This window comes from Pelodiscus sinensis, chromosome 2, assembly GCF_052426305.1.
Source record: "Pelodiscus sinensis isolate ZL-2025 chromosome 2, ASM5242630v1, whole genome shotgun sequence".
In the NCBI taxonomy this organism is placed as follows: domain Eukaryota; kingdom Metazoa; phylum Chordata; order Testudines; family Trionychidae; genus Pelodiscus; species Pelodiscus sinensis.
The window spans coordinates 172,976,688-173,003,853 of NC_143053.1; the positions used below are offsets into that span (position 1 = coordinate 172,976,688).

At 42.7% G+C, this 27,166-nt stretch overlaps 1 protein-coding gene across 2 annotated transcripts in view; it reads right to left on the bottom strand.

Moving 5' to 3' along the window:
• Window positions 1-13,169: 13,169 nt before the first annotated feature.
• Window positions 13,170-27,166, bottom strand: part of NPSR1 (neuropeptide S receptor 1) — a 97,647-nt gene continuing 83,650 nt past the window's right edge. For both annotated transcript variants that reach the window (XM_089775994.1, XM_075919805.2), the window contains 3 exons: window positions 21,974-22,063; window positions 15,239-15,419; window positions 13,170-15,063 (listed from right to left, as the gene is read on the bottom strand). In XM_089775994.1, coding sequence (XP_089632120.1) covers window positions 14,973-15,063; window positions 15,239-15,419; window positions 21,974-22,063 — 362 coding nt within the window. In that variant the 3' untranslated portion in view covers window positions 13,170-14,972. The remainder of the gene's footprint in view (window positions 15,064-15,238; window positions 15,420-21,973; window positions 22,064-27,166) is intronic.

Consider the following 27,166-nt stretch of genomic DNA (forward strand, 5'->3'; position numbering starts at 1 on the left):
TGGTAGAGAGTTTTCCTAGGAGTCCTTTCTTTGACTCCATAGTCAGGATCTGCACTGCCTGGAGTGTGGCACACTCCCCATCCGTATCAGTGGCACTCCAGTGGTGATTTAAACAGCCCTGGCTCTGGCCACCACTGCTGGAGCCCTGGGCTCTTTTGAATCACCGGGCCACAGGGCAACTGCTCCATTTACTACACACAGTCAGCGGGACTGGTTGTAGTAATACTTCAGGCTAATTAACCTCCCCTACTGAACAGTGTTTGTCAACCTACAGCAATACAGGAATAAATGGACTCTAAGCCCTCATGATACTCATGGGTTAAATACCCACTGGCTAGCTAATTTTGCAGCATGCAGAACTGTGTATTTGTGTTGCACGCACCAGGAGACTGAAATCTCTGCTTCCTTAAAAATCAAAAGCATATTTTTTCTCTGTGTCACTTGGGTTAAAAATGATAGCTTATGCATGATAATAACAGCTCATACAGGGTTATAAATATGTGCAGATTCAAGCTAGGAAAGGCCACTAGATTCAGTTTGAGAACACTTTTCAGAGTACATTAATATGAGAGATGGTTCCAACAACAGATTGAGTTGACTTATTTCGAAGGTGTCAGTTCAAGTGTCCGATCGTTTAAGGATATAATTTTGGCCCTTTCTTACAAATCCTAAAAGTATACTCTAGATTAATGTATTATTTGTCTGCCACTTTCCTGTGCTATTTCACAGCTGTATTCTTGTTTCTTAAGCCTTCTTTTTCTCTTGCAACATAGCCACGGAGAACACTTCTGCAGCCAGCCTGCCCCCGAATATCATGCGTACTGTATGACCATAATGCAGTAATATGTTTGCTGTATATTTATTTTTAATTGACCTAGACTAGTTAATGAACACTATCTAGAAAGGAATTAAAGAACCTGGTTCCTTCTTGAGGTGTGACTTCCATCAGTTGTGTTCCAATCTCTATCTTGGGAGACTGGAAAACAATCCAATGTATTTTTGTCTGGAAATTCTTTTTAAGGACCATCCTAATTTCTTTTATTCTTTTAACTTCATCTCCTGTAATACCACTTTCTCCCACCATTGAATATTAGGATTGGAAGAGACCTGAGAAGGTCACCTAGTCCAATCCCCTGCTCACAGCAGGACCAACCCCAGTTAACCAGCCACCCCATTCATCAGTAATACCTCTTGTTCATTAGTTTCAGGGGTAGCCAAGTTAGTCTGTACAGGATAAACTTAAAAAAACAGCATATGGTCTGGTAGCACTTTAAAGACTAACAAAACATATAGATGGTATCATGAGTTTCCTTGGGCACAGCCCACTTCTTCAGATGACTGGAATGTTGGATGTCCAGGACCAAAATAAATGGCGAAGGAAGGGGGAGGGGGGGTGGAAGAAGGAAAAAATGGGAGAAGGGGGAACAAGTTGTTTACAGTCTTAAAATATTTCCTGATGGGTATCTTTGGCCTTGTCATCCAATCAGTCGTCATTCTGCCCTTTGGTAGAAACATGCAATAACCATATGATTATAACCAAGGTATTTTAATAGTTTATAGGTCCAGATTATATACATAGAAAGCTTTGTTTGTTTGTTTTCTCATATGATTTCCACGTGTCATAACTACAGGGCAGAATTAACGTTGTTTGAGTAGGGATTTATATACCTTAACATGTCTGTATTTCTTTGAAGTTTAACTTCAGTTCTGAACTTCTTGGCTTTGTAACGTTTCTTTTTAGAAATAATTGCAACATTCAGCTTGCATAGTTTTGCAATTTTTTGCCCAAGAACCTCTGTGAATTAAAGACAACGGCCAAAAAGTCTAGTGCAATCCTTGGATGCGTAATCTTGAGTAGGTGTATGGATGTTATATTAACTTTGTATTTGGCACTGGAGCAACCACTGCTGCAATATTGTGTCTCATTCTGGTATCCACAGTTCAAGAAGGATGTTGATAAATTCGTGAGGGTTCAGAGAAGAGCCACAAAAATGATTAAAGAGTTGGAAAACATGCCTTTGTGATGGACTCAAGGAGTTCAAGTAATGTAGCTTAACCAAGAGAAGGTTAAGGGTGACTTGATCATTGTCTATAAGTACTTATTGAGGGAACAAAACTTTGATAACAGATGATTCTTCAATCAGGCAAATAATGGAATAACAAGATTCAATAACTGGAAATTGAGCCTAGACAATTGCAAGGTGGAAGTAAGGTGCAATTTTTTGCAAGGAAAGTTATTACCTATTGGAACAATTAATCAAAGATCTTGTTGGATCCTACATTGCTGTTAATTTTATAAATGAGATTGGATGTTTTTTTAAAAGCCATGCACTAGTTAAAACAGGAATTAACTCAGGGAAGTCCTATGGCCTGTGTTATACAGGATATCAGATGATTACAATGGTCTCTGCTACCCTTATCTACTATTCATGTAATAACTTTTGACCTTAACTCCTTAACACCAGTTTAATATCCTTTTTTTTGCATGTGGAAAAATAAAAATGTAAAGAGCTTTATAAATATTAACTTATTTTGCAATGTTCAAAGGCGCCTACTGGATTTGAATGCGTTTGAGCACCTAAATCCCCTATGGTATTTTGCAAACGTCAGTCTCAATCCCTAATCCTATAAAGACTTTCACATGTGCTTAATTTTATGCACTCAGAGTAGTCCCATCGATTTCAAATCCACTCACAGTGCAAATGCACATAAATCTTCACAGGAGCAGGGCATTAGTGTCTTCTGATCGTGATATACAATCTATCACTATATCTTGCTAATAAACCCAATAGTGGGCACAAGGGTGTTACAGAGCTGGTCTGGGCTCAGTCAGTCCTGCCATGCCACACCAGCAAGACATGCACAGGCTGGAGGAAGAGTTAAAATGGAAGTAGAGCAGTTCAGAGATGAGGCCAGGCCTTTCACTCTCAGCTCCCGAGGAAAAGGCTGAGAGAAGGCAAGATCTCTCTCTTAACTGCCTGAAGGTCCCTCCCTGTGGAAAGGGAAGACTTGATTTTGATCCATCCTGAGAGGTAGGCATTTATTACCCTCCCTCATACCTGCTCAGTAGTCTTGTGTTAATTCCCTTGTTTTTGTTTATGGACTATCCTTAAAGAGGAGCGAGTTGGAAGCGACCTGACTGGAGGCATGACATTGCGGATGCAGAGAGAGAGCACACACGGCTACAAGGAGGCACCAAGCAGTGAGCTAACTCCTTCACCTGCTTATAATACTTTCAAAGCCACTTTAATAATTATTTTAATACATTGTTGCTGTTCTCAATAAAATTGTACAGGAACCGAATTTTCAATTTTGTGGAAAATTCCACTATTTGGAAATATTTGTTTTCATTCCCAACTGGAAAGAAAACAAATTTTTAATTGCCCATTAAATGAAATGTTTGAAAAAATCATTTTGGGTCATTCAAAATGTTTGTAGCTTGAATAAAATCAGAACATTCCATTTCAACTTTGACTTCTGAATTTAATAGAAAATAAAATACATTTCTAAATGAAACTTCACTTCAAAATGAGAAATAGAAACCTTCTGTTATTAAAGGCTGTGTCTATACGGCAAAGCTATCTCAGGATACTGGAGGTATCCCAAAATAGCTATTCTGTGTCTGTTGAGTGTGCCATGATTTTAAAATATAACGGGCTCACTATTCTGACATTCCTGTAAACCTCATTTCATGAGGAGTAAGGGACCTGTTGGAATACCTATTTATTTCAAAATAAGTGCTGTGTAGACAGTGCCAAATTTTGAAATAAGCTATTTTGAAATAAGATTGAAATAAGTTATGCAATTTGCATAGCTTATTTTGCGCTACAGATGCAATGTAGATGTGCCCAAAATGACCTATCGATGACCATAGCTGTGATGAATTCTTAGCCTTAATTATAAAGTGCATAAAGCATTCAAGTGAATGAAGGGTGCTCCACAAAGGAAAGTGAATTTATTTTGTAGGTACTCTCCATTAGAGAACTTAATTAGGAGCGTTCTTGTCAGGAAGATCCTAAATGCTGCAATCCAGGCTTGGAGACTATAACTCCCACAATACATTGGGGAAGAGACCGAGTTCTGCTTCCGGGGTCATGGGGAGCCTTGTTTTGGGTGCAGAGCCAGCATGTAGCAGGCTCCATTTCTGTGGGGAGCTGAGCTTCTGGTCAGGGGATAGGAAGATGCTTTGTGGAGCTGAGCAAAGAGCTGCCGCTAAGAAATAGTTGGGGCTTTGACCAAGCATGGAGCCGAAGAGGATATTGCTGAGCTTCGCTGGAGCCAAGGCAGAGGTTGTAGCCATACCCAGAACTTACTGAGGTTGGCATACAGTGCAAGTAGTCTGTCTAACCACTGCCTTTGTTGCTTGGGAAAATGTTTCCTGATGAAGGGAGCTAGCAAAAGAACTTTCAGGGGTTTCCCACTCTGAGAAGAGATGAAGTATCAAATCGTCTTACAAGGATCCATGGTTATAGACCTTTGGCTATAAGAACTCCTATCTTCAGAAGGGTTATGCAGCTTGCAGTGATCCCAAGGTAGAGTTACTCTGCTCTTTGTCACCTTGGCTGGACCATTTTACTGGACCAAAAGAGTGCTGCCCTCAGCTTCAAGCCTCCAGCTTCAAGCAGGTAGGACTTTTTAAACTTACGAGTGCATGCTCAGGTGTGTGGTACATGGTGCCATTGTAACTGTGGGTTTATTAGTTGCTTTATTTATTGAAAGTGCTGATTTAAATTGGTTATGACATCTTAGAATCATATAGAATCATAAAATACTAGGACTGGAAGGGACCTCGAGAGGTCATCGAGTCCAGTCCCCTGCCCTCATGGCAGGACCAAATACTGTCTAGACCATCCCTGATAGACATTTATCTAACCTACTCTTAAATATCTCCAGAGATGGAGATTCCACAACCTCCCTGGGCAATTTATTCCAGTGTTTAACTACCCTGACAGTTAGGAATTTTTTCCTAATGTCCAACCTAAACCTCCCTTGCTACAATTTAAGCCCATTGCTTCTTGTTCTGTCCTCAGAGGCCAAGAAGAACAATTTTTCTCCCTCCTCCTTGTAACACCCTTTTAGATACCTGAAAACTGCTCTCATGTCCCCCCTCAATCTTCTCTTTTCCAAACTAAACAAGCCCAATTCTGTCAGTCTTCCTTCACAGGTCATGTTCTCTAGACCTTTAATCATTCTTGTTGCTCTTCTCAGGACCCTCTCCAATTTCTCCACATCTTTCTTGAAATGTGGTGCCCAGAACTGGATATAATACTCCAACTGAGGCCTAACCAGCGCAGAGTAGAGCGGAAGAATGACTTCTTGTGTCTTGCTTACAACACACCTGTTAATGTATCCTAGAATCATGTTTGCTTTTTTTGCAACAGCGTCACACTGTTGACTCATATTTAGCTTGTGGCCCACTATAACCCCTAGATCCCTTTCTGCTGTACGCCTTCCTAGACAGTCGCTTCCCATTCTCTATGTGTGAAACTGATTGTTCCTTCCTAAGACTTTGCATTTGTCTTTATTAAACTTCATCCTATTTACCTCAGACCATTTCTCCAATTTGTCCAGGTCATTTTTAATTATGGCCCTATCCTCCAGATTAGTCACAACCACTTCCAGCTTGGCATCATCTGCAAATTTAATAAACTTAATCTTAATCTTAATAAGATTAATTCAATCAAACATAATCTTCATTAATTCCAGGCTGTTAGATCATGTTTTTCTACATTACATAAAAGTTCATTAACTTTAATGTAAGAGTATATTGGGTATATATTGTTTGCAGTTGGTACTTTTTTGACAAGACCCACTGCATAGATTAGCACAGGTTTATTCCTGGAGGCTTCTAAGACATCCCAGTGTGTATGTGTACAAGGTCCAGTCAGCTAGAAGCATTTCTAAGATTAATTTCCTTTCCAGGTACAGGATGCAGCAGAGGGGAGGATAGAGGATTCCCCGTCATCCAGCATCACCACTGGAATACTTAGGATCTCCTTTGCAGTTTACAGCATCAGGCGCCTGGGCAGCCTGAGAAGGAATTGAGAAATATTTGCTCATTACTTGTCCTGTAAGGCTGTGGATTCTGTCACCTTTACTCACAAAGAGTGGCAACTTATTCTGCAGGTAGGTCATGACCTAAGGATAAACACCTGATAAGGTCGTAGGGTTGCCAACAAGGTAATCTCACGAATGCAAACCCCTTACCCTGCCTTGCCCTTTCCCTGAGGCGACTCCATCTTCCCCTTCCTCCTTTGCCCCTCCCCTCCATTATGGCTGGGGCAGGAGGTTGGAGTGTGGGATGGGTACAGGCTCTGTGCTAGGACACAGGTTTGGGGTGCAGGAGGGAGTGAGGGGTGCAGGCGTTGGCTGGGCAGTGCTTACCTTGGGCGGCTCCTGAAAGCAACTGGCACATCCCTCTGGCAGCAGCTTCTAAGTTGGGGGGGAGGGAGAGGGCTCAATGCACTGCTTCTGCCGCTCCCATTGGTCACAATTCCTGGCCAATAGGAGCAGCAAAGTCAGTGCTTGGAGTGAGGACAATGAAGGAATCCTCCTGCTCCCCCCAGTGGCCACACCACCTGCTTCTGCGGCAGTGCAGGGCAGGGAAGGCAGATTGCTAAAATTTAGATTGGTTTCAATAGCCTCCAAGCAAAATTGGGAGGATTGGCAACCCTAAAACGTGTCATAATCTAGCCATAATGTGTAGAAGAATTGGCTAATGTTTCTGAATAAACAACTGAATGCATTGCCTTGGGAAAGGGTCTTTCATTCTGACCTGAACATATCCTAAGCACATAATCACTTTTAAATTATAATTACAGAACCAAATATAACACGAACTGTTTTAGTGCCTTCCCTTCAGTATCCTGTCTGTCAACAAAGGTCAGTAATCTCTTTCCATGCTTTTAAAAGCTCTGCCTCATAGTAATTCTGTGCTTACAAATGAGAGGGTTCAGCCACAGTGTCTTAATGAGAGTTGTCTATGGACTGTCGATCATTTAGCTATCTGGTCATTAAGAGAAAAAAATTGTCCTCTCTCTGGTGGCTTCATAAAAGGCCTTTTAGCTTTTAATGTCATCTAGGGAATATGACTTATATTTAATTGTCTGTGTGTTGAATTTTGAAAGATCCAAAACGTTAAAGGCATCAAGAGTATATTTAATCTTTGCCTACTTTGGCTCAGGTACATACATGTTCTTTTGGTATTATCCATTAGTTTCCACTATTCTCCAACCATGTAATGAATAGCATATGTAGATATATAGGTTCTTGGTCACCACTTCATAAAACCATGAGTGTGTGTGAATTTAGTATTGTGACAAATGCTTTAATACTTGATTGTACCTAGTACTTTCAGATAATTTTGATATTATGGCATGTACTTTTCATTGTAAACAGTGGCGGTTTGTTTGTTTGCTTGTTTTGTTGTTGTTGGGGTTTTTTGTGTTTGTTTTTTGTTTTTTACTGTCTGTGATTGAGGGGATGAGTGAACAAGGCAGTGAAGACTAAGAGTATGAATATTTTACTGATGATTTGCACATAGGAAAAGCTCTGTTATTCAGTGGCCTGCTGAAGCTTTGCTGTGACCTGATAGTTTTGATGTCAGGCATTTTAGCCACATGGTCTTTCCCATTCTGGATCAAGCTAAGGGTCCACCTAGTTCAGCATCTTACTTCTGGAACTAGTCACTTGCAAGTGTCAGAATAAGGTGAAACCAGCCTCATGACACATTTCATCTGTTGTGCACAGCTATTCTTAAATAGGAAAAGCTCCTTCCTTGTTTTGTTTTAATGCCTCAGAGAACAGCAATGATTAACTTAAAGCTGGGCATTTCTCTTCCTGACTCTGATATTGCAAGGCACTCCATGCATGCAGAGCACTGTGTTCCCATGGAGCTCTGTTGAAGGAAATGAAGCCCTGTGCAGGCATGGCAATTTGCACACATGAACCTCACTACAAAGGACTGAGCCCCTTGTTTGCCATGTCTGTCTATCATACACTTTGGTCCCAATCCTGGTCCTGCCATGGTGTTATATGACCATATTCCGTACATATAAGAAATCAATCATCTCTATATGTGAACAAACAAACATCTTTATACTTAGACTAAAATGTCACCAAAAATATGGCAAAAGTGTATCCAATGAACCATTCACCTAGGATAACTCTTCTCTAAATTGAAAGTGATATAAAAAAACAAATTGCATCTGTTCAAGGAAATGGAGCAGTTTTTAGCTCAGGGTAAAAGACGTAGTCACATTCTAAGTCAGTCATGTTTCAAAGACCAACCATGTCTGTGAACAGTCTACAAGTCCTGCTCATGTGAGCAGAAAACATCTTGGCAGTGAGTTTTTAAACATGAAGTTTTCTGCATGTCTCTGTTGAATGTCTTCTTCCTTTGGAACAAAAGAGAGAACAATGATTCCTTTTGCTATTGTTTTTATAAAGGGGCTACTCATGATTTTGGGTAGCCCTTCAGCAGCCCTCCCATTTTATTTAATCGTGGTGTTTTCCAGAGCAGGGGCATAACCAGAGTTTCACCATGGAAAAGGTCGAGGGAGTGCTGATTGGAGAGAGGAGTGTCTTCTGGGGCCAACATGTGGCCCATTGCACATAAGGGCTTTCCCGTCTAACCACCATCAGTCACTGAGCCCCCAACAGGCCCAGGCTCTTCACACCACCTTCTAACCACCAAAGACGTGGTTCCTCTGCTGGGTCTGCAGCCTGTATTGCTCCAACTGCTCTCCGTTGTAGACTCAGCCCCCCTTGGAATTGTGGAGGAACCTCAGCAGCCAAGCCTCATTCAGTGGCTCCATACTGGGCTTGGATAGCTGTGGGCAGGGTTCCTAATCCTACAGTACAATTCATGTACCAAGGAGCCATCCAGCTTTGGGGAGGGACACTGAGAGCCACCAAAGCTGATAGTTCTGCGCAGATCTGAAGTAACTCTGAAATGCTGGCTGTTGCCTCTGGGCAGCGCTGGTGCCTCAGTCACGTCCTTCACCTCCTGCCGTGGCGCTCGGCTGACTTCTGCGCCACTCAGACGGGCCACCGCGGGGGAGCATGCAGCACAAGCGGCCGTTTAGGCTCCATAGTCCCCTGAGTGAGAGGCAGGAGGGGGAGGAGAAGAGAAAGAGAGAGATGGAGAGAGAGGCAAGAGGCGGAGGAGAGGTGGGGGGAGGGGAGAGACAGGAGGAGAGAGATAGAAATGTAGCCGTGTTAGTCTGGTGTAGCTGAAACAAAATACAGGACTATGTAGCACTTTAAAGACTAACAAGGTGGTTTATTAGATGATGAGTTTTCGTGGGCCAGACCCACTTCCTCAGATCAAATAGTGGAAGAAAATAGTCACAACCATATATACCAAAGGATACAATTAAAAATTGTACACATTAAAAAAATGAACACATATTAATTGTATCCTTTGGTATATATGGTTGTGACTATTTTCTTCCACTATTTGATCTGAGGAAGTGGGTCTGGCCCACGAAAGCTCATCATCTAATAAACCATCTTGTTAGTCTTTAAAGTGCTACATAGTCCTGTATTTTGTTTCAGGAGGAGAGAGAGAGAGAGAGATGGACGTGGAGGAGAGACCCGAAAATCCCGACTTATGATTGGCTATTGGCTAGTTCTTTGAAGACCAAGCCCCTGGAAGGTATTTCAAGCTGGTGTTACCCATAATCACTAACCACTTTAGAAAATCCTGACCTAAATGCCTTGCACAATGGTGTCATTTTTCAGCCTGCTAATTCCTGTACTTTCTGAGGCTGGGTGAGGTGAGCTGCTGAGACCAGCAAAGTGGGGGGAGAGACTATGGGCAGGGAGACACCACCAGCCAAGAGGTCCTACAGGCCAGACTTGGAGAGGGATTGTAACTCTAACTGGGAGAGGGGTCCTGCCACCTAGAGCCTGTAGTCGTGTGGTCACTGCCAGGGCAAGTGTGTCCAACCTGCAGTCCCCCCTGCAGCACAGCCAGGGCCTGAGAGAGCCCTGGGACCTATAAGGAACAGACTGTGAACTGTCCTTACTCTCTGAAAACTGCTGTTTGTGATGTCCCCGTGCTACAGAGCAGGACTGTGTGTTCTCGTTTAACCTTTCTCATTTTTTCCTTACTCTTTTCTTTTTAATCAGTTGCTGTTTAATAAATTGTATTTGCTTTGAACTGTATGTAATGATCACTGGTCAAGAAAGCATCCAGTGTGAAGAGAGCACCCCAGAGTGGGGATACCCTAGCCCCTGCCCCAAGTGACTACAAGGTCGGGGATTAAACCCCAAAACACCTGGGCCCAGCCTTGTTGGGATTTCGAGGACTCTGCTATTCAGGAGAGTGGAAGGGGAGCCCTCAGGATCAGGGAGGCCTTTGGGTAAAAGAAGTGGGAGCGGGGACTCAGATCCTTTTGCTGGTCCATTTCACCATTTCACTGGGGTAGTATAGAAGCCAGGAAAGTTCCCCACAATAGCAGGACCATTCCCCCGCTTACAGTAGGAAATATTATCAGGCAGTCTCTCTAAAATGAATCTGTCATGAAGCATTGTATAGCTTCATTGTTTTATTTAATCATGTGGCCAAAAAACAAGATTTAACTGAGCTTTTTAATTATGGAAAGGATATTCTTATTGATTATCTTGGTCTCATGAGATTCATTAACCATAAATGATATGGCTTGTACTTTCTTATTTTACGAAAAATGACTACTGTAATATACATAAGCAAATAAGATTTATTCAGGTTTCTTTTGCAGGGACCAAGACGACTGTAAAGGATTATACAAAAAACCCATATAAACTATTTAGACACATCCCAGAATTTATAATACAATATACAATGCAATAGAACTGATCAGAGTGCAGTGTCATGCAACCATTTTATGGTACTTTACACCAAAATAAATACTGAAATCAATATAGCAAGCCCACCAGCTAAATCAGTAAGACAGCATATAGCTTTGCATTTGAGAACACTAAAGGTGCATCTACACTGCACTGTTATTTTGAGATAACTAGCGTTATTTTGAAATAACAATGCAAGCATCTAAACTTTTTGAGACTATGGAACATCAAACAATAATATTTTTTTATGTGGAACACCTATGAAAATTTTCTTTAAAAAAATTGTCAGACAAAAAAAGACAAAAACAAAGAAGATGTCATGGCACACCTGTGAGTTGTTTATGGAACACCAGTGTTCCACAGAACATAGTTTAAGAAACACTGGCCTACACAGCCATTGCATTATTTCAAAATAATTTCAAAATAACGGATGGCTTATTCGAAAATCTGTAAACCGCATTCTGTGAGGAATAACACCTATTCCGAAATAGCTATTTTGAAATAAGGCGTGTGTAGACTGTCTACTGCTGCTATTTCAAAATAGCCCCTCACCAAGGCCATTCTAAGTTATTCCTCCCCGTTGCCTCTTGAGGCTTTAAATCGAGATAGTATGTCTACATTAGGGAAGTCTGCCTCAGACTAATTTTGAGGCTTCCCTGCAATATAGATGTATTATTTTGAAATAAGCTATTTCAGAATACCTTATTTTGAAATTAGTGTGCAGTGTAGATGTATCCTAAGGAAGAAAGATTCCCTGAGAGCTTATGGAAGGGAATTCTAAATGATGGACACAAGGTGAATCATAGTCTATGGCCTAGCCCTGGATTTCACAAAACTAAACCATAAAAAGTTAATTTCTTAAGATTAGTTTAATTTTGAGGTTCCATCCACACACTTCTCCATGATCTTCTAGTAAAGCTGGACTTCTGCCTTCTTCCTTTAAATTCATCTGTCCCTCCCTATTCCCTGGGTTCCTTTAATAACAATTTCCTTAACATTCCAAAATATCTAGCGGCAACAGTCAAAAGAGCTAACAGTGTTAGGAACCATTAGGAAAGGTTCAGATTACAAGACGAAACATGTATAATCCATGGTATAGCCCCAATTTGAATACTGCATGCAATTCTGGTCATTCTATCTCAGACAAGATATATTCAAATTGGAAAAAGTACAGAGAAAGGCAACAAAATGATTAAGGGTATGGAATAGTTTGCACGGGAATAGAGATTAAATAGACCGCAGCTCTTCATTTTAGGAAAAAAGACAACTGAAGAGGGATATGATAGAGGTCTATAAAATCATGAATGCTGTGGAGAAAGCGAATAGGGAAATGTTATTTACTCCTCATAACACACAAACCAGCAGTCGCCACTGAAAGTAATAGGCAGCAGGTTAAAAACAAAAATGAGGAAGTACTTTTTCATACACTGTGCAGCCAGAGGAACACTTTACTAGAGAATGTAGTGAAGGACAAAGGTATAACTGAGTTAAAAAAACTAATTACACACAACCCCATGTTCCAGGTGTCCCTAAATCTCTGACTGCCAGATGCTGGGATTGAGCAACAGGGGATAGGTTACTTGATAAGTATCCTGTCAGAGACAATAGGCTAGATAGACCATTGGTCTGGTCCAATATAACCTTTTATGTTCTTGTATTACAGCAATATCCAAAGGCTCTAAATAAGTCAGATCCCTATTGTATTAGACACTACACTAGCACAGAGAAAACAATCTCTGTCCCAATGATCTTACACTTTATATCCTACCAATTCATCTTTGATGTCTCTCTTCTTCATCCTATATTTGAAGAGTCAGCTTTTTTTGCACTCTAGGGTGCCAGCATATTTTAGAATGCGTACACTGGGACCCTACACTGAGAACATTCAAAGACACAGCAAAACAAGAGCAGTCCTACAGTAGGGCTACGTCTACACTGGCCCCTTTTCCGGAAGGGGCATGTAAATTTCACCTATCGTAGTAGGGAAATCCGCGGGGGATTAAAATATCCCCCGGGGCATTTAAATAAAAATGTCCGCCGCTTCAAAGTAGGAATAAGAGCCTCCGGAAAAGGGCGCTTTTTCCGGAGGATGGGGCCAGTGTAGATGCTCTTTTCCGGCTTTTTTAAAAGCCGGAAAAAAGCGTCGGACATTTTTATTTAAATGCCGCCGGGGATATTTAAAGCCCCCGCGGATTTCCCTACTACGATAGGTGAAATTAACATACCCCTTCCGGAAAAGGGGCCAGTGTAGACGAGCCCCAGGTGATCTCAGGTTGGAAGAGGAGAGCATTTAGGGTTTCTCAGAGGACCATAAAGTGGAAAGAAACGAGGTGGTGTTCAAAAGTAGAAGGGTGGCAACCAGACTCATGCCTGGAGTCAGTGGACAGAAGAAGGGGAAAATAATTAAAATTGGAACCAATATAAATAAATAAATATTTGGAGTCAGCTGTTTGGGGAAGATGAAGATTGGAGTAGAGGCTATAATTTTTCCCTCTCCATCCCTAGCTTTAGCTAAAAGATGAAATCTTTAAAACAGAGATGGATTATAGAGTGTTTAACACAAAAAGATTTTTATATGGATAACACCACTGCAAAATGAAAGAGCTGCAAGATTAGTGGAATGAGTCAGAAACTTATGGGTATATTCACTTTAAAGAAGGTGTGTTGGAGCGGCAGCAACAACAGAAAAGCAGGCACAGACAGCAGCTTAAACAGTAGTGTGTACAGCAAAACTGTGATTAAAAGCATCTGTGAAAATTGGCACTACAGTCCACAAATGAGAGAGTGCCAAGCTCAATGTGGTATTGCTGTGCTCACCCAGTGCTTACCAAAATGACCCAAAGGTATGTATGAATGACAGCAATGGTATCCTATTCTGTATCACCCACAGTTTGCAACATGTGGGTACTACTGTTAATTTTACCTTAGATACAGTAGCTAGATAAATTAGCTCTTTATATGCAGTATTACATGTTTGCTATAGAGATTATCTGGGATACAGCAATGACAGAGGTACAATTATTTAATTACTGAAGGCAATTCATGGGTTGTCAAATGTGAACACGTCTACTAAATATAACTTCATTAGGATTGCCAGATGGTGTCAGCAAAAATACTGGACCATCTCCCCCCTCAAAAAAAAGTGCCAGGAAAAAAATAGGCCACCAAAATGCAGTTGTGTCCCATTTAATTGGTGGGCCCAATCCTCTGCCACTCCCCCCGCCCCTGCCGCATGTCTGTCGGGCACTGAGCCCGGAAAAGTAGATAATACTGGACATTTTGTATGTCTGGTATTTCCTCAATGAATTTACCGGACAGAAGGCACAAATACCGGTCCAGTTCAATACCGGACACCTGGCAACCCTAAACTTCATAAGATCTGATTTGACAAACAGGAATATGGGTGTGAATAGTCCTCTTAATTTCACTGGAACTCCTCACAGACATGTTTGTGGGATCTGGCTTTCAATTGCAATACAGAGGCTTCTATATTTAAAAAAACCAATACAATCCATCTGCACTAGTTTTATGAATATTGTATTAGCTCTTACTTAAACAGGTGGGGAAAGAGCAATGGCTGTTGTAAATCAGGGGCATTCTACAGCTCAAGGGTGCTACACCAGTTGGTGTCACTAGATATTTTGGCCCATTAATTACTATTTCCCCCACTGACTTTTTGCATACTCCATAAATCATGGCATGTAAACCAAAATCTCACCAATACATTAAACTGAAGGTGTTATGGGCTGAACTGAGATGATGCCAACACTTCATTGTGCATGTATTAAATAAGGCCCCTGTCTGTAATTAGCTCTAAATGTTCTTTGTTGCATGAGCCTGTGCAGTATTGAGCTTCAACAAGATAATCTTTAAAAACAGGTAGAAAATCCTGATCAATAAAATCTATTTACATTTAGGTACACCACTTGGATACATACAACGGCTTCTCTGGAAATTGAGGGCCAAATTCAGACTTGGCGTAAAGGCATGCAACTTTCCTTTATCCCCGAGCTGAATGTGGCCTGACGGAGATACAGTGGACGAATTTGCAATGCCATTCCAAAATCCATATGCTGTAGAGCAAGAATGAGATGTTAACGTTCCTCGGGCAGTACTGATGTGATCTTGCTACATGCCCTCTAGATGTATTCAGGCTTGGAGAGAGCATGCATCTCCTGCCGATCAGTTCGCTCTCTGGAAGTTCCCCCTAAGTTTTTTGCTCTTCTTTCCCTAAAGAAAATAAAAGGTAAAAATTAAAATACTAACCCACCAGAATTATCTATGCACAACTGATAAAATGTATAAATTGTATTTATGTCCTCCTTCCCCCTTTTATTTTATTTCAGCTTTTTAAGGGGAGAGGGATAGGTGTTAGGCAACAGATACTGCAATAAAGAAACAGTACCCAAAGGGACGGCAGAGGCTGTTGCTGAAGATGCAATAGATGAGGGGATTAACTGCACTGTTTAAAGATGGTAGATTCTGAATAATCACAGATGCATAGAAGCGTTCTTTGGTCTCAGGGAGCATGTTGAAGTTGTCCAGGATATCAAAGAGAAAGTAAGGGCTCCAGCAGAGGACAAATGCTGCAAAAGAAAGAGGGAGATTTAAAATGCCTTAAATTAGATGGGGTGATTTTTTTAAGATTACCATGAAACAGATTGGCCACATATACGTTTGCTCATGCAAGAATCTCTCTCCCTATTAGAAAGTCCCAGTTAAGCGATTCGTTATTAAATCTTCCTCTAGCTGCTTTTTTATTTTTAATGTAATAACTACAAATTATTGTGCTTCTACCAGTAAGTGTATTCATAAAGAGGTCTTCCTAGATGTATATAATAGCTAACAATTAATTTAAGGTGACATTTGTAAACAAGAAACAGGCAACATTATTGCCTGCAAATGTAAACAAACGTGTATGTATTAGTGACTGGCTGTGAATAAGAAGTAGGACTGAGTGGACTTTTAGGCTTTAAAGACATTTTTTTGGTTTTGAGTTCATTTATTTTTTTACATAATTCTGCATTTGTAAGTTGAACTTTCATGATAAAGATATTGCACTACAGTGCTTGTTTGGGGGAAATTGAAAAATACTATTTCTTTTGTGTTTTGCAGTGCAAATATTTGTAATAAAATATAAATATATAGTGAGCACTGTACTCTTTGTATTCTGTGTTGTAACTGAAATAGATATTTAAAAATGTACAAAACATCCACAATATTTAAATAAATTATGTGCTATTATTGTTTAACAGTGCAACGAACCATGTGATTAACCACAATATTTTTTTTTTAAATTGTGCAATTGAGCTTAATTTTGTAATTGCTTGAGATCCCTATTGTATGTCTGAGAGAGACAGAGACTGAAAGCTGGAAATTAATCCCTAATTTACCAACATCCACTGAAATACAAAGCACGGGTGCTGGCTTCCTCTGGCCCCCAGGTGTGCTTCACCCTCTGTTCTGCCAGTGACATATGTTATCCCTACATGCAGTGAGGTAGACAAAGCTCACTGTTCCTATTTGGGCAATCAGCATGCTTCTAGCATTGAATCAAATTGCTACATTTTCTCTCCTCATCCCCTGCTTCCCAGATGTCTGCATTTCTTAGTCACCGCAGATCTAACAGCTGAAAGTGAAGTCAATGTATAGTTGTTTTCCCAGTGTCATATTTTGCATGAATTGTGTGTGCCTCATATATTAATCAGGAGCACTGTGGGGTGTCAATATCTCTCAGCTCGATCTCAAATCTGATGTCAACTGTTTAATCTTCCAATATGCTTGCTAATTTAAGTGGTAATACATAAAGCTGACATTCGCTCATGTAGGAAAAAAGACTTCAGCACCAGCAAGGACTGTGGAAGACTCTGACTGTAGGTGCCACCAGCTGAGTTCCATTATTTTGGAAACGGGCAGGTATGGAGATGATTGCAGAACTCTGACGTAACCCTGAAGGCTAAGGCAGTGAGAGATGGGAGCGGATGAGAAGAGCTGTAGCCAATGAAGCCAAAACCATGCACATCTGTCGCCTACTGCTTTGTATGTGTATGTGCGGGGTGGGAAGGGTATTACACACTCGCAGAGATCATTTTAAATGGCTGAGAGTAAGGAGAGAGAAGGTGGGTGAGATAACGACTTTTATTGGACCAACTTCTGTTAATGAGAGTAGGGATGTAAGTGACTAGTTGAGTAGTTGTCTACTGAGAAGCCTAGGCCTATCAGGTAGTCAAGTCAACATTGCATTCCCTACCTCCCACCCCTCCCACTGCCTCGGTATCGGAGGCAGCAAGGGAAGCAGGAGCCGGTGCTGGGGAGAGCTGGCTTAAGAGCCGGTTTCCCCCAGCACTGTCTCCGTGCTGCTGCCTGCATCTCCCCATGATGCTGCCCAGGCTCGCCACAAGCAGAAGCTGCTCCACATACTGCAGAGCAGCAGGAGGCTCTTACTACATTTAAAATGCAGAGCTGCAGCGGTCCCAGTCCCAGCTCGCACCAGGTCCAGCAGCCCCTGTCTGCATGGGTCCCAGTGGGGAGCTGGGATCCCCTGCAGACAGGGGCTGCTGCCGGAGCAACCAGTATTTGCAGCCAGCCCCATCAGCCGTGGACAGGGGCTACTATTGCAAAGCAGTCCCTATCCGCAGCAGCTTGGGCTGGCCACAAACACAGGATGCTCCAGCAGCAGCTCTTGTCCACAAGGGATCCCAGCTCCCCACTGGGACCCACGCAGACAGGGGCTGCTGGACCTGGTGCGAGCCGGGACTGGGACCACTGCAGCTCTGCATTTTAAATGTAGTAAGAGCAGGAAGCTCTTACTACATTTAAAATGCAGAGGCACAGTGCGGGTAGCTCCTGGACCTGGTGCGTGCTGGGACAGAGTGCCTCGCCTTATCGACTAATTGTGTAGTCGATACAAATTGTCGATACAAACCCATCTCTTAACATCTTTAGATGAGAGAGAGAAGCTTTCAAGCTTACATAGAGCTCTTCTTCAGGTCTGAGAAACTTAGTCACAGCTCAGTACAAAGTGGGACAGATTATTTAGCTCATGTGGGTGACACATTTCAGGGAAACATTCAAAGTGAAATGGCCCATGAACATCTCTATAGTCCTAGAGAGGAAAGAAAATGGAGGGGGACAGCAGGGATAGTTAGTGTTACAAACTGTTGAAATAAGCCATAAACACAATATCTCTGCTCAGTTCCTGATTTTTAGGCTATGTTTACAGTGGCAATTGAATGACAACACTTTTGTTGTTTTGAAGTGTTAACCCTCCCTTCAAGGGTTCCCTGCAAATTGTGAGCTTATATGGCCATTCAGGAAAGATTCAAATGCCCCCTGGTTGATTAGCGGGTGTCCACAGCTAGGTTTTGTTTCAGTTGTTGGTTCATGTTCATACATGCCTCAGTGAACATAACAAATGTGTGCGGCACATGGATGGAAAAAATTCACACATGGGTGGAAAAGATTAGAGGAAACCTCATCCCCTCAATGAAAGACAAAAGTTTGCCACAAGTGCCAGTGTGAACAGTGTATGGTTGGCAGAAACATTCTCCTTCTAACAATACAAATAACACTCATGGGGGAGTATTTCGTTGGCAAAATAGCTGAGAAACAATGCCTATATTGTTTAACTTTTAGTGACACAGCTGTGTTGACACGACAATCATAGAATCATAAAATACTAGGACTGGAAGGGACCTCGAGAGGTCATCGAGTCCAGACCCCTGCCCTCATGGCAGGACCAAATACTGTCTAGACCATCCCTGATAGACATTTATCTAACCTACTCTTAAATATCTCCAGAGATGGAGATTCCACAACCTCCCTGGGCAATTTATTCCAGTGTTTAAGCCCATTGCTTCTTGTTCTGTCCTCAGAGGCTAGGAAGAACAATTTTTCTCCCTCCTCCCTGTAACACCCTTTTAGATACCTGAAAACTGCTATCATGTCCCCTCTCAGTCTTTTCTTTTCCAACCTAAAGAAGCCAAATTCCTTCAGCCTTGCCTCATAGGTCATGTTCTCTAGACCTTTAATCATTCTTGTTGCTCTTCTCTGGACCTTCTCCAATTTCTCCACATCTTTCTTGAAATATGGTTCCCAGAACTGGACACAATACTCCAATTGAGGCCTAATCAGTACAGAGTAGAGTGGAAGAATGATGTCTCATGTCTTGCTCACAATATACCTGTTAATGCATCCCAGAATCATGTTTGCTTTTTTTGCAACAGCGTCACGCTGTTGACTCATATTTAGCTTGTGGTCCACTCTAACCCCTAAATCCCTTTCTGCCGTACTCCTTCCTAGACAGTCACTTCCCATTCTGTATGTGTGAAACTGATTGATCCTTCCTAAGTGGAGCACTTTGCATTTGTCCTTATTAAACGTCATCCTGTTTACCTCAGACCATCTCTCCAATTTGTCCAGATCATTTTTAATTATGACCCTATCCTCCAAAGCAGTTGCAGCCCCTTCCAGCTTGGTATCATCTGCAAACTTAAGTGTACTCTCTATGCCACTATCTAAATAGTTGATGAATATATTGAACAGAGCCGGTCCTAAAACACATCCCTGAGGAACCCCACTTGTTATACCCTTCCAGCAGGATTGTGAACCGTTAACCATCCTCAGAGAGTAGTTACAGTATTATCCAGCCAGTTATGCACCCACCTTATAGTAGCCCCATCTAAGTTGTATTTGCCTCATTTATTGATAAGAATATCATGCGAGACCGTTTCACTAAACAATGTCACTAAAAACTGTGTAGTATAGACAGAGCCTCAGTGTCTAGCAAAATTATGAATTCAAGCTCCTAGGCTTGTCTTTTGAAAGAGTTGTGCAGGTTTCTTTTGAGGTTGAGATGATACTTTGATAAAGTGGAAATTCTCATTCTAGAAAGGAGTTGAACTTACACAAGAGAGATCAAAATTCAGTGTGTTTCCACTACATCATTTTCTGGTAACGTCATTCTCTGTCCCTAAAATACTAGTTAAAATCCTTCCTCTGCAAGTGAGTCCACGAGGTACAATAATTCCTCATTTAACACGTGCCCGCTTAACACGTTTTTGCGATAGCACGATTTTTTTGGGAACGTTTTTTGAATTACATGATCATCCCCGGAATAACATGATTTCCTCAGCCAGCCCATTGCTGGTGGCTGCATGGGGTTTCCTCTGCCTCCCTGCAAAGCGACGCAGGGTTCGCTGCTCGCCGCGCCGTTCCCTGCTGACTCCCCCTTGCCTGACACCTTGCCCCCTGTCCTTCACCCCCACTTGCAGGCTGGCAGCATGGTTTCCCCAGCTGGCCCATCACCGGCGGCTGCGTGGGGCTTCCCCCTCCTCTCTGCAAAGCGGCAGAGGGTTCACCACTCGCCGCGCCGTTCCCCGGTGACCCCCCCCTCGCTTGACGCAATGCGGGTCCCGGCAGACCCGTCACAGGGGCATACTCCCAACCCAATCCCCCTCCCCTCTCCTCCCCTTACTTTTCCCAGAGCCAAACACCTCCCCTCCCTGCTGTAACCCAGTCCCCTTTCTCCCCCAACCTTATGTCCCAACAGACACCACCGCTTGAAACGCAACCCCCACCTTTTCCATTATTTTCAATGGGAAAATTGACCCCACATAATATGTTTTCACTCAACACAGTCATTTTCTGAAACATATCTATAGTGTTAAATGAGGAATTACTGTATTTTCATTCTAATATCTAGCTCTGTGTGTGTATGTTTGCACAAATCTTAGCTCTCGTTTAACTCCAGAAACAGAGTCCCTTTTTCTCCTTCTCAATGCCATGCTAGTCCCTTTTTATACGCCTCTCCTAATCTATCTATGAATTCAGTGAGGGTCAGAGTCTGCTTGATTTCCTCATACTGTGTAGTATCTCACCACAAGCTGTCTCATTAAATGTGAATGGAATATCCAGGGTGTGTGTTCAAGTGTTTATATATAACATATCCACTAGTTGGATTTATACAAAAAGACATGAATTTTAAAATATAATTACATAATTGTGAGGATAAGATGAGAATTAGACAGTGTTGTGATACAAGTGGCACAGAGAAGGCAGTTGTCATAAAAATGCTTAGTTGGCTCTCTCTGGGTAGGACTCAGGAGTGGTCAATATTGAGGTGTATTATAATAATTCCTAATACTTCATTTTGACAATTCAGATGAAGCTCAGCTCAGCAGAGCCCGATAACTATTACCATCTGATGGCTGTCGGATGGTCTAATGTGAAATGAGCTCTTATTTCAGACCACATCAAAGAAGTGTGCCGGTCATAAAAAACTGTAAACAGCTACAACAAACCTAAACCCACATCTACAACAGACACTAACTGGAACTCTTGAGTAATTGCAGCCTAAAAGGTAGATTTCTGGGAAAGGAGGTTTAACAGTTAAATGCCATCTCTATCTGTTGCTACTGCAGTACCATAATTAGTCAGCCCCGAAGAGGATCTGGAATTATTCTGCTGAATGTTAGTGACTAAATGAGCTCAACTGAACAGTGACTACTGGAACTGTTATTGCTCCTGTTGAAGTCAAGGACACTTTGACTCATCTACATCTGAAATAACCTGTTTTGTTCTATTGAAGTCAATGGTGCTACCTGAGTTTATTTCAGTTGAGGATTTAGCCCTGGCTGGGGTGCTGGAGCTGTATGTAGAGTGGGGGTGCTGAGAGCCATTGATCCAAACTGTAAACTCTGGATATAATGGAAACCAATTCAAGTCGGGGGGTAGGAGGGAGGAGAGAATGCAACAGCATCTCCAGCATGAGCATCTATGGGATCTTGTCTTCAAAGGGTGCAGATTTAGACCTGTAGGGTAGAAACTAGTTTGGGCAAGGGACCTGTATTGTATGTCTGTGATGCACAGTGAGGACCTACGCCACTGTAGAAGTAATAATACATGTACATAGAAGAAATACAATGCCAGGTTAAAGTCATTCACAATTAAACATACTGGTACTTTCTAAATATCCTTACTATTTGCCAATGAGCCATTTATATTGCTTATAGCAAAAAAGCAGTTCTAAACGCATTGCAACCAAAGTTCTGGATCAATCAGTCAAATCCCTCTCTTATCTATTCCAGCTCTTTTCATTCTCTTTGCCGCTATGGGTACCAACTGTGTGGTTTTCACTTACCAAGAATAATTACAATGCTGTACTTGATAGCTTTAACTTTAGCCTTCGATATAAGACCTCGGTGTGTGTAGCTGGCACAGAATTTGCCATCTGGGGAAATAAGAGGGGAAAAGGTCAAATATAGGATTTCTAGTGAACCAGCAGGAAATGCAAGGATCAATGGAGTTACAGAATCTGGCAATGCATTGTGGTCAACCTTCCACTAATTTAAATAAATTTCAATCAGACACAGAGTGCTAGCACTGAATGGGAATCTTCAGAAAAACATTATTAATGTTCATACATGCTGATTCATCAAAACCAAAGCTTCATGGGAAAGAGTCTGATATGATGAATTTTCCTACTGGCAACTTGTTTTGGAAAAAGTTTTAAAATTATCAATGCCATTTTGACATTTTTGAATGGTCAAGTGTTGCTTTTTGGAAGTTTACATTTTGAAATATTAGTTTCTCTCTCTCTGTGTGTATATATATATATATATATATATATACACATAGAAAGAGAGAGAGAGAGAGAATTTTTCCTACTGTATGACAGAGTTAACAGGCTCTCTCAGGGAAGCAAAATCAGCTAGAGAGAGGGAGATAGGCGAAAGTGGGAGAGATTTTCCCCAGGGAGGCTCAGTTGGGGACAGCCCATTACAGTGAGTGCTGGCTGGAGTGCATGGCGCCTTGCTGCTGGGTAAGCCAAGCAGTGTTCCCTCAAGCTCCGCATCAGCACAGCTTCACAGATGATGAATCAGCCCCACGTCAGTCAGCTCCCTGAAGGGAGCCCTGTAAGGTTACCAGATGGCTTTCAAAAAAATACCGGGCACACATGATCTCAGAATTGGAGGTGGGGGGAACCGGCCGGCAGGGAGCGGGGCTGGCCGGGAGGGGGTCTGGAGAAGCGGGGCTGGCCAGAGAAGATCAGGGGAAGGAACCGGCCAGCAGGAAGCAGGGCTGGATGGGAGGGGACCAGGGGGGGAGTGGGGCTCGCCGGGCGGAAACTGGCCAGCGGGGAATGGGGCTGGCCGGGGGCGGGGCTGACCTGGGCACATGCAGCTCCTGGGATGCTGCCCGTCCCGTGCACGGTCCTGGCGGGGCGCATGGGCGAGTCCAGCCCCGGGGATTCCATCCTGCCCTGGCTCCGCTCCCACCCCCCTCCTCTCTACTGTGTAGCTGTGTACTGCCTGGCTGGTAGACACGCTCACACAGTACGCAACTACGTGCAGATACTCATTATAACAATAAAACTTACTTAATTAGAAAATATTTTTGTCCGGTATTTTCTCAATTTGTTTCCCGGACAGAGAACTCAAATACCGGACTGTGCAGTTCAAAACCGGACACCTGGCAACCCTAGAGCCCTGTGCCCCTGTCTGGGTGGAGCTGACTAATCAGCTGTGAAGCTCTGCAGTCCTGCAGCTTAAAGGGAACACTGGAGCCAAGGCAAGCTTGGAGTGCTGCAAACAGGAGGGAAAACCTGGCCCAGCCACAACCCGCACTGTCAGTGGGTGCAATGTGGAAAAGCCCTGGCGCAGGGCACTGGCCGCACCACAAAGGGCTCTTTGTGCACTACCCATCTCCCTCGAAGGTGAGGCCAGAGTGGAGGGAGCCCCTGGGCAGCCTGGTCTGCACCAGGGCAGCGCAGTGGCGGGATGTGGCAAGCTCCCTGCTAATGGCTTCCTCCCTCCTGACCCTCTGTGCAGCAAGTAAGAGGCTCTGGCACCACCATTGTGCTCCCGCCCCGTCCCCCGCCATTTGGGTTCGGCACGATTGTTATTTACTGACTGGTGGTTGCCCAGGAGGGATGTTACTGGGGGAGGAAGGGGGGATGTTCTTGGATGCAGAGTAGCTGTGCAAAGCCCCCTGAAGCTAGAGAGAGGCAAGAGGCCAGGCAAGGGAAGGAATTAGGGGGGCAGAGGGCATGGGAAGCTTCCTGAGCCTGGCTCAGATAGGGGCTGGCATGGTGCTATGGACAGGGAGTGTAGCAGGGACTGTGCAGGCATGGGATGGGGCTGGCAGGGTGCAGCAAGCGGTAGGGGAGGGGAACTGCAGGGCCCAGGCATGGGGAGGGATAGGGGACAGAGCAGTCGGGGGCATTGCAGGAGCTAGACATGGGGAGGGGCTGGGGAGGCACAGAGGGCGGGGAGGGGGGCCATTGAATGGGCTGGGCCCAGGGAGAGATTGTCGGGGTGTAGCGTGCTGGGTGTTCTGCAGGGACTGGGGTGGGCATGGAGAGGGAAAGACGGTGCAGTGGGAGTGAGGAACTGCATGGGCTGGGGCAACAGAATGACGTCATCAGCAGGCGCTGTCAGTGAAGTGGAAGCGGCCAGAGAGAGGGGGTTGGTGAGCATAGCGAGCAGGGGGCACAACCCCCTAGGATATTAACCAAAAAATTAAATGAAAATGAAACAAAATATTTCAAAACTATCAAATGAAACCTTTCAGTTGACCCAATCCCAATATTTTTCCTTTATAATATTAGTTTTTCTTCTATACATTCATTATTTTTGAGAGTTTGACCTTTTGTCCTGATTTTGAGGCATGAACATTTGAAATCTCAAAAACTCTCACAGAATGGGAACACTATTTCCTGCCCACCTCTATTCGGCACATTCTGATAATCCGGCCCACTTGAATGTTGGGCCTCCAAAAACTGATCCACCCAAAATCGCTACTCACCTTTCAAAATTGTGGCCCAGGTAAAAACTTACCCAGCAACAGCCACGCAACTTTGCATGTGATACTTTGTGAAAGGTGTTAGACATCATCACACACACAAAAATACTTTGGAAAACATAATTATTATTCATTTCTTAAATGCATTTTACTAAGAAGAATTTTTTAAAGCTATGCTCTCAATTCCCTTAAGTAATCCTTTTCTCTGTTTTTGATCCCTTAGGTAATCAATCATACATTTTCTCCTACTCGTGTTTATTTAATAATGAGAAAGGGCTTATGTTGAACCGCTTCTCAGAAATAAAACGTGCCTTGAATTTAGAAGCCATGAACCTGATTCTGTTCTCAGTTACCCTGCTGTAAGTTAGATGCAAGTCTCTGGAAGATGCACTGCTGTAACTGAGAGGAAAATCAAGTGCTATAATTGAATAATTACACCAAAGCCATGGCTATAATATACATGATTTCACTGTGATTATCCATTTTTTTCTCTTGTTGCTGTTATGATGTCACAGGGCTTGAACCCAGCCCAAGGACACCTCAAGTAACTGCTATGGCCAGACCTCCACTGAAGGCTGGTAGGCTAAGGAGCTAGTAGGAGTATAGCCTCTGCCAAAGCTCAGCCCACATGAGGCCTAATTGGTGGATTGCCCAGCTCCACTGATTGGTACATCCAAGCTATTTAAGCCAGAAGGAGGGATAAGACGTTTGTCTCAGCAGCATGGTGATCTCTTGTTGTGGTTGTAGTCAACCCTGCTTGTTTGCCTGCACCCAACCTTGTTTATGATTTGTGCCTATTTCCTGCCTTTGGTCCTGTTCCCACTGTTCTCCTCCATGCTTGATCCTTATCTCCTCCTCCAGTTCTTGCCTTTATTCATCCTCTCCAATCACCTCTTGCCATTTTTGTCTTTGATCCTGAACTCCGACTACTGACCCAGGCTCTAGTTTGACCCACGGTTCTGGTGTTTACTCTCTGACCTCAGCTTTGATTCCTTGTTCTGACCCTGGCTTAGTGATTGGCAGTTGACTCTGGTGCAGACCCTTGACTTCTTTCCTCAGCCTGGGTGCCTGCTCTGCCCGCTACATCTGACTCGTTCTTTGACTACTAGGCAAGACTGCCTGCATCCTTGTCCATGGCAGCTATAAGGTAAGGTTAATTACATTTTAAATGTAAATAAATTTGGGGATCATATTTATTAACTGACCTCTTGTCTTGCATCGCCTCAGCTTAGAAGTGAAACATTAATGACCTCTTTGGAAAAGGCACACTGTGTATATAATGTCGTCTGCATGTCTTACTGCAAGAACGTGTTGAGGCTGCACAATTGGTGTAACAGGTTGAAAGGATCAAGATGGTTTTGTAGCCAGTGAAAAGTACCATCTGGAAGCTGACTGAGCTTACATTTAACATTAGTGGAAGTTAAGCACTGGCCCAAAAAGGAGACGATAGCCCATAGACAAGATGGGTTTCTTTTTTCAGGCTGCCTGAGCCTCACTGAATTATGAACTGGTGGAGTAGCTGGAAACCTAAACTAGATCTGTTCTGATTTGCTAAGTGGAGGTAAAGTTTTGCAAGTTATGCGATTGATAGGTCTGATATTATGATGCAATGCTAATTGTGTGGAAGCATCATCATATTTTTGATCTTACCCCATAAGTGCTTATTGCTCATGTATAAATGTGTACATTTACCTGTTCAAAATTGCATACCCAAATTTACCTGATTTATGCATGTCAGTGTGGGATATGCTAGCATGCAAATTTTGGATGCATCACTTTATTATTGGTAACTAGAGTATGCAGGTCTGAGTGGTACAATAATCTAAATGCCTGGATGGGGGGCACTTTAAGTAACCATTTGCAATCAAATATACCTAGAAACAATTAGGGATGTGAACAGGTGATGCTCCCCCCTTTAATTGGTTAACTGGCTAAACACTACATTTAACTGGTTAAACAATTAAATGGGATTTTACATCCCTAGAAACAAGTGAAATATTTGTATTTGGAAAATGATGGGTTGAAGGTAAATCTCTGGTTTTAAAAATAAAATCTTATGTATAATTAGGACCCCAGCTAAAGTGATGTCATTGGCTTGTTTGTTTTATTAAATCATACCTCTCCTTCCTATCTCAATATTCTGGTTCTACTTAATCTTCAGAGTTAATTGGTTATTTCATATCAGGCAATGTTGTGAGTAGGGGAAAGAGTAAGATGGTGACAGCTAGTGAGTGGGAAACATCCAGTGCATCTTAAGGCTAAGAGAAATAGCTGCCAAAAAACTCAGGCATTTTTTCAAATCACATCAGAACAGTCTGAACCTCTTACCCTACAGAACAGGGAAAGAAACCCCAGGAGAACAAGTCTGTTATTTTGACATTTGGGTGTTTCTGATGCTGACTGGATTCCAGAAGTGCAAAAACATGTCAAAATGTAGCAAAAGTAAAAAATGTTTTGACAATAAAGTGTTTGTTCCAGACATGGAAGCTATAGAGAGAATAGGGGATCTCACTCTTTTCTCATCTGTCTC